The sequence below is a fragment of the Mugil cephalus genome, chromosome 16 (assembly GCF_022458985.1).
Source record: "Mugil cephalus isolate CIBA_MC_2020 chromosome 16, CIBA_Mcephalus_1.1, whole genome shotgun sequence".
In the NCBI taxonomy this organism is placed as follows: Eukaryota; Metazoa; Chordata; class Actinopteri; order Mugiliformes; family Mugilidae; genus Mugil; species Mugil cephalus.
Window position 1 is genome coordinate 18,905,007 of NC_061785.1, and position 8,199 is coordinate 18,913,205.

At 43.3% G+C, this 8,199-nt stretch overlaps 1 protein-coding gene across 10 annotated transcripts in view; it reads right to left on the reverse strand.

The window, feature by feature from the left end:
* si:ch73-103b11.2 (myosin phosphatase Rho-interacting protein) overlaps positions 1-7,975 on the reverse strand; it is a 43,747-nt gene extending 35,772 nt beyond the window's left edge. For 3 of the 10 annotated variants that reach the window (XR_007114396.1, XM_047608277.1, XM_047608274.1), the window contains exons 1-3: positions 7,101-7,975; positions 4,856-4,933; positions 2,990-3,055 (exon numbers count right to left, since the gene is read on the reverse strand). Coding sequence is in view for 7 of the 10 variants with exons in the window: in XM_047608277.1 (XP_047464233.1) it covers positions 2,990-3,055; positions 4,856-4,933; positions 7,101-7,220 (264 nt within the window). In the remaining 3 variants the exon portion in view is untranslated. The remainder of the gene's footprint in view (positions 1-2,989; positions 3,056-4,855; positions 4,934-7,100) is intronic. The other 7 variants (XR_007114398.1, XR_007114397.1, XM_047608280.1 and 4 more) reach the window with 3 other exon arrangements.
* Between the last annotated feature and the right edge of the window lie 224 nt (positions 7,976-8,199).

An 8,199-nucleotide genomic window follows, 5' to 3' on the forward strand; every position in this document is an offset into this window, starting at 1 on the left:
TTGTAATTTGCTATTTTTCTTGACATAATTCATTATTGGATTTATTTATCTATGTTATTATGACCACATTCTCTTAATCGTGTCCAGTTAACCGAGTTTCACTGACAACGAATAGTTTTAAACCTGAAAACACCTGTTCCTGACAAGGTTTCTCCCGTCAAGCACCATCATTTCCAAGTGTATTTATCCACTCGCACACTTAAACCCACAGAAACATATGCAGCTAAGCATAAACTGTGCCTTTGTCCTGCCTTGCACATTTATTTTGATGCTGTGTCTGGTGTTTTTTGTCTACAGCTACTGTAGATAGGCTTGTTCACCATATGACTAAGCCTAGAGACAATCTCAGCCCACACATTTGTGCTTTGCCTCCAGAGTGTTCTGTCCTGTATCGCTACAGTCGGGGTAGAGACAGCTAGAGCTCTCCACAAAATGGACAATCTGGTCCATGCTACACATACCATAGTCAACTGGACAAAGGGACAAAACACGTTGCCATGGAAACGCTGCCCTGACATAACTGTGAGTTTCCTCTGGGGAAATCTAACTTGTACATTCAGAAAATAGAGCAATACTAAACTAGAAGTGGACCTTGTGAGTAAAATTATCTTATCTCCATATTTATATTGCTCACAAGTGAGTGATTTAACTTGGACACAATGCAGTTCAACTCCATTCTTTGGAGGCCTATGCCAAGAACAATCCACTAAAGCTGCAGTAACTCATTAGCCTTGCATGGCAGCACATGTTCTATGCAGGCCAACATTTACAGCTATTTACCCTTTCTGTCCTTCCCATCAGAGACCAAACACATTTCACTTTAATTTACTCTTACTACAGCTACATTTTCACATTTTTACGACTTGTCTTGTGTACATGTTACAATGACAATAAAACCATTCTTCTCCTTCTACATACTAGCTCTTCAAAGCCAACACCACTCCCAGCAAAGGGTGGCAGCAGTGGTGTAGTGGTGTGTCATGGTGGGTGTTCACCGTAGGTGGGCAACCCCAAATCAATAATTCCCAAGTGCTGTGATGTCTCCCAGGTCATTCCTTTCCCCCAGAGCCATGCCACATCCTGCAGGTTGGAACCACAGCCCATCTGCATTTGGTTAAGTCAAGACAGAAAAGCCATAAAACTAGGCTAAGAGGAAAACCGAGGGGCACCTCCTCATCTAAAATCCAAACTAGTGCTTTCAGATGGGGGCTCTGATGTGGTCTGGGGGAACATTATACTGGCAAAAGCTGGCAACCTTTATCTTTGACCTGATGTCATTCACAATACAGCTTAGAACCAGTCTTAATGATGATTGAGGCTACTTAAAGGTAATACCTAATTGTAATATGAATACTAACTAACATGCAATATTAATGCCAGATATATATGCCAATTAGCCAAGTTTGTGCAGCTGTTTATTCAACACAAAACAATTATTGTAATGTGCCTTGTGAGACAAGCGAAGCTCTATATTTAGTGTCACTTGATATTTCCAGCTCCAGACCCTTCCGACCCCCTCTCCTTTTGATCCTTCATTCAGAAAGGAGATGAAAAGATGAAGAGTGACATCCAGAGAGAACGATGAATGGAAAGAGGACATTCGCCTCGTTCTTTTGTCTCTCCCTGTAAACACATCATCCGTCTTTCTTTCAGTGTCAGCAGCCTCCACCAGCGACTCATAAATGCAAATATTGGCTCCAGTTTTAAGATATTGAGGCCAGTACAGTAACTGTTTCCTTGTTCAGCATAATTATCCCGTTGGTTAACGTTTGTATAATCTTTTCAAATATAGGTAAGTAATTTAACAAGTATGGTGTGAAATAAAAGAAAAGTCCCAGCCCCTGCTGCTTTGTGCTTGTTGCATAAAACCTCTCAGTATCTCTCTGCCTTACTAGAGAATACCACATGCAAAATGAAAGGGTCAGAGGCAATAAAGCAAGTGCTGTTTCAACTACCTCTGCTTTCACCTCATTTCAAAGCACATCCCACGTCCAGAAAAAAGCAGCTGAGGACTGCGTTGGGTCAATCAATATTCAGCTTGCCCACAGGGTGCAGTGCTCTAAAACAACAAACTATATGATACTGAAACAAAGAGGTCCTCAGAAGTGTGCATATTAAAATTATTATGCATACATATTTCTACAACTCCTGACACCAAGAGACATCACTCAAAAGGTATTCATCTTCCTGGCACCGGGTCGTTTTTCCAGTTTTTCTTTCTGAAGAGGAAGTTGCCACAGGGTTTTTGCACAATAAGTGTGCACAGCCACTTAAACAAACACACACAAACACACACCTCGGCACATGACTTTAAGTATCAACACCCGGCGGAGTCTCTTCATTGCTTTTGACACTTCTGTGCTAGTAAGCTTAATGTTTAGCCCGTTTACTGGTGTTAACAGCGTAGTGACTGTCTGGTCATTTGGCAGCTAGCTTGTTATACCCTCCAAATACGTTTTAGTTGAAAACAGTAGGAATAGATAACTGCATTTACAATTTTCATTGGTTTTATGGAACATCCACATAGAAAAACTCAGTTAAACACTAAAGTAAATTATTAAATGGGGTCATAGCCTTTGCTTAACTCAACAGAAAAGTGCGCCATCCATTTATCAGTTCTGTGTTCTGATATGTGATCTGTTCCTCTTTGAGTGTTAAGTTGCAATTGGGGCGGTTTGCTGGTAATGCAAACTCAACAGTTATGTGAGAAAATCAAAATCACTTCCTTTTCATTGGTGTACACATACACACTTTCCGGTTCAGTAACAGCAGGTCAACACAGAGAAATCCAATCAGAAGAGGAGATATCTTCAATGCATGTGAAGCTATGGAATAATGTAAAATGTAGTTTTTTAGTTTGCGATCTATGTGTGATGCAGCGTTTCTATGAAGTATCTGCTTTTATTTTAGAACGTGTCATTATTTGGATATGTTCACTCAAACCAACAATAATCGGCATCAGACCTTGCAGCAGAAAGCTTGAACTCACCATTTCGTCCAGTGCATAGCGAAGTAAGCCATGCTCGTAGAGGATAAAGAACCTTCTCTGCCATTTCTGTAAAAGGCAAAAAAAGAAATTCTTGGATTACTGACATGGTCACATGAGAGCTATCAGCCCCAATCCCTGCAGCAAATCATGATTTTATAAATGGATAAAACAAATTGAGACCTCGTTAGATGTTTGGAAGCCGCTCTTTATTCTACATCTTAGCCAGGCAATTTTAATACGTGCATTTTTCATGTGTGGAAGGATTTTTCATTTATGAAGCCAAAGATTCGCTTTATTGGATCTGTAAATGTTCTGTTTAAAATCTTGGATTTATGTACACCTCAGGTTGTAAAGACATACAAACAGACGATACACAAGAGCGTGCATGCCTTTGGGAGACAGTTGTCATGCAGGGGAAACCGAGATCGTTGACACACTCCCTGCAGGAACCCAGGCTTTCAGGCGAGACAGACAGAATGTTATCAACATGCATGACTTGCTTCAGTTCTTCTAGTTTTGAAGATTGTTTCAATGGGGGCAAAGATCCTGATCAGAAATTAGACATGTTTATGTCCCAGCTTAACACAGCAGGTATAACGACGACTAAGACTAAACGCGTAAACGCGTTCATAGGATTACACTTCTGATAGCATTAACCCTGACCAGATCTACACGATATACATGACAACTACAGGCAACCGTGAACTGATGTCTGGCGGTGACGTGCCATTCTGCTCAATGTTAATGGAAACCAGCTATTGACAAGGATGAAGCTTCTCATATTTCTGAAAAGGACCAGTTCAAATTTATCACACAGGGGGAGTCCATTTTGTCTCTTGTTTATAATGGTAATTCTGTCCATTTTTGTGCAAATGATATTGTGATATTTTACACTTGTCTCCGTTTTGGCTCAATAAGCTATCCATTGTCACTCTCTTATTCTAATGCACCGTTTTGTCTCAGTGTTAAATTTCTTGGGGTCCTATTGCAACTGAGCCTGATCCATGAAATATTGAGAGCTGTTGGGTGACCTAAAAGGGGCACTGGAGGTCTCAGTGGGGGTGAGGAGATGACAAAGAAGTGATGGTAAAGGAATACAGCAGTCATATCCAAAGAAGCTAGTAAAAAAAAAAAAAAAAAAAGAAAGACGTATGTGACCTACAACAGAGCCAGAGCCGCAGACCCAGAACCTGTTAAACTAAGGAGCCCTAAAACATGACTCATCCAACAAGTCAGCACTTTTTTCCCTCTGTTGTTTGTTTGTCAGTCTAAACCTTACCAATCTGCTCACCTCAGCACTGAGTAAAAGCCACCAATTATAGCCGCACACGATGAAAAGCTGACAGTAAGAATACGCAGAACGTAACGGTGATGATGTCAACGTAGCAGCAGACTGCTGATAGCAGATTCAGAGGTGCTTTTCCCAAAACCCATATGGAAGCCATCAGTGTGGCTGTGAGAACTGGGACCTTCCTTCTCCTCCCCCACATTCTCCCCAGTCCTCTTTTTGGGATGCACCACCACAGTATAATCTGGGAGCTGATAAAGGAAGGCTCCCATTACACGACGCTGGGGCGGTACGAATCTTGAAATAAAGTCAATATTAGGCTCATTAGTGCCTGACAATGACGCCCTCTCTGACGGAGCACCAAGCCTCCCACAGGAATCTGCTGATTACCTGAAGCAGCTACTGGAGCCACAACAGCAAGACCTCTTGTTTATCTTGGGTGGACGACCAAATTAAAGGTTGGCCCAGTCGTGCCATTTTTTCCCCCACTAACCTCTGAGCTCAACTGATATACTTAAAACACTGACCAGAAACATAAGTCTTTGGTTTGAATACAAACACTCCCTTTGAACACTTACCCGAGATCTGTGTAAGGGATTGTCGAAATTAGTTCCCTCGGGTGCCAGGAGCAACCAGCCTCCATATATAGGTTTCGCCTGGTGAGAGGAAAACACAATTACGGCGTTAAAAGCAAACATTAAGATACCGATTAGCTGTTTAATTATGCACATTTTAATAAGCTGCAGATATGACTGCAGGCTACCAGTTCAGGCTACATCGTGCTGTATTATTCTGACACCCACACACACACACATTTTAGTTAAACTACAGACGGTGCATATTAGTCACTAGCTGCCTTGAGTTGACTGTAGGCTACATTCTCCAGTTGGCACGATTCCAGAGAACCATGCTGGCCTGGAAAAAAAAAAAAAAAAAAAAGGCTAACACACATGATTTTCCCTGTGATCCTCTAAGTGGGTGGACTGGTGGGTGGAGGGGGAAGCGAGAGGCAGAATTTAGCAAGAAAAACAGTGGATGAGAAGCAGAAGAGGGTAGCAGCGCAGACCTCGGGAGGATCTTTTGTTGCTACAGATTTGCAATGCAAACTTGTACTGGGGAAATGCAAGTTGGCCGGGCAGCGTTTCTTAAATTGCTCTGGTACATACTTGAAACGTAGCCACGCTAGTAGTCAGCACTTGTTTGCCGAGCCAAAAAAACCCTGCATAACCACTGCAGACTTGTGTATACAGGAGAAGGGTATTACTTCATGTTTACACTCAAATCATACCTACACCTTAAGAGCTTAACAAATTAAGTCCCTTACATAATTCACTTGCACTCCCCAGTCTGTGAAACAGTAGCTTACAAATCAATTCGAAAAGCTCTGACATTTACAGCCGCCTGGCACCTCCGTGCCTCTCTATCAGGGGTTTTGATTACAGTCATAACTTCATCCTATGTAAGGCCAAGTATAATCCACCATAAAACCCTCTTTTGCTTTGATTGCATGAGGCACGGCACATTTCTCAGCTGAGCGACTCTGTAAACACAATGACATAACAGGAGTTTGCAGTCATAAGTCCCAATCATAACCTGGAGTTTGGAAAGACTTTCACATTCTGAAGGACCCTGGGAAAGTTGGTAATACAGGGACACTCGCTGTGTCCGTGTGTATTAGTTTTAAAGGAAACGCAGAGGCTGAAAGATGTTTAGAATAATGTCCCATCTCTCCTCACATGACCTGACACAGGCCCGAATGGCGAGTTCCTGTTTGAGACAGAAAAAATAAGCAAGATGAATCTAGGTCATTTTTTACCCTTCAATGGTTCAGCGGTTAAACGGAGTCATTTGAGTGTGTTCGTTTCGCAATGCGTTCCCCCCATTCCCTCCCATAATAAAGGACGGATGTAATTCTGCACCGACAGCACGGGCCTTTAAGGAGAGCTGAATTAGTGGGGAGGCAAAAGGAATGACAGAATGAGTTCTGGCTGAAAATATGCACAGAATGAGAGACACGGGCCTCCTGTATCTTCCTCTAGTAGGACTGCTTAACAATGATTTACATGACCGGCCCGCCTCTGGTCTTGAGCCTATGACGGAAAAAATGCTAATCTTTTACTGGGCTCGGCCACGGAAGCAGCGTGGTCAGAAAGGAGAGGGCGGCTCGAAAAGTCTCAAACTTTTGGAAAAACAGCACCCATCCCAGTGTTGAAGCCACTGCTCACCGCTGAGAGCGAGGCGTGTGCCCAGGAAGCATTAAAGTCAACCACGAAAGGATCATTCATTGAAGTGTCAACCTAGATACAGGTAAACCTTTCCCAATAAACAGCTTAGCAGCGGGAGTGGTCACATACAGGTCAACAGAGTTGAGCACGGCGCCATTCACAACCTGCGCTCCCCTGCTGTTCACCACGCAACACAAAACACTCATTTCACTAATTGCCATGTAATTTTGAACTAATCTGTACACAATCGTAGCCCTTTAGGTGTGAACTCTCATTGTTACTTAGTCATAAGTCATAGACTCTGAAAGGAATTGTTATTGGGTGAATATCAAAGAAATAAATCAATGACTCAAGCACAGCAGCTGATTGTAGGCTCCAGCGCTGCAAGGCATGGGCCAGGGTGGAGGGGGCCTGTATCTGCATGAATTAAGGTCAATATGGCCCTTGGGCTGGAAACTAATTATGTCCAATTAACCTAACCTTTGCACTTCACGGTCTATTGACACACGTCTGCAACGCAAACATCCAACCACCACGCCACAGCGAGGCTTTTCCTTTTTCACAACGCAGCATCTCAACTTTGAAGGCATTCGCTCACCTGATTCAAGTCTTCGTCGTTAAGCAAATGTGACTCTCTGGGCTTAAAGCAGTTCTGGCATTTACTTTTGTTGAAAATGTTGGCCTGAAATTTCCGGCAAGGATTCTCTTTGAATGACATGATTATTCTGTTTTATTTATTTTTTTGAAGGCGACAAAAAAAATAGTCTTTTTATAGGGGGGAGAAAAAAAAAACAGTTCTCGCAGTCAAGATAGTTTGGAGGCAACTTGCTGATGTGTACGTTATAAAACAAGCTCATCCGAAGAAAGACGTCCGCTGGGTGCTGGGTCTCTCTCTCTCCTGTCCTAAGTTACCTGAGGCGTTGGAGACCTCGTTAAGTCATATCTGTGATGGTCATGTTGCCTCCTGCGGCTAACGTCGACCTGCTAACTTTTCTTTTCGCGCACAAGCCAGCGAGAAAGTTGTCAAACAATTCGTCGAAAGCGCAAACGGATATTCGCGTTTAGTTTTTTGTTGTTTTGCCTCAGTAATTACGTCCTCCGGCGAGGTGTCGACGTTTCACAGGTGACATTCCGGGCCTGGAGCTCGCTGCAAAGGTCCCGTCAGCCTCCATCGGGCGGAACGGTTCTACCGAGGGAGGGAGTCCACTCCGGCCCCTCTCTCTCTGTCTCTCTATCTCACAAGTGATACCGCGGTCATCGCCGTCTGAATCTTAACAGCGCGTCTAACGTCTCCCTCTAATGCCAAAAACAATGTTGTCCAACTTTAAAGTCGCCATAGACGTGGTTGTCACGCCGTTAGGTCCATAGCGTCGGGTCCGTCCCCGCTGGCAGTGATACGCAGTCTGCGGTTGATGTTTTCGTGAAAATCCTCGCTCGGGTCGGACACCCAGTCGATGGAGGGAAGGGGAGGGGCCCAGGAGAGTAGCGCTTTGATTGACAGCTATTTTAACCAGTCATATTCCTTGACACGCCCACGTCTCATTAACCGTCCAATAGAAAGCCTCTAAAACGCTCTATATTTTTACACCGCTATCTAGGTGGGCTTTAAAGAGCCCATGACAGCAAAAAAAAAAAAAAAAAAAAAAAAAAAAAACACTTCCATGGAAAAATGTGATGTTATTAAAGTTACCCCGGGG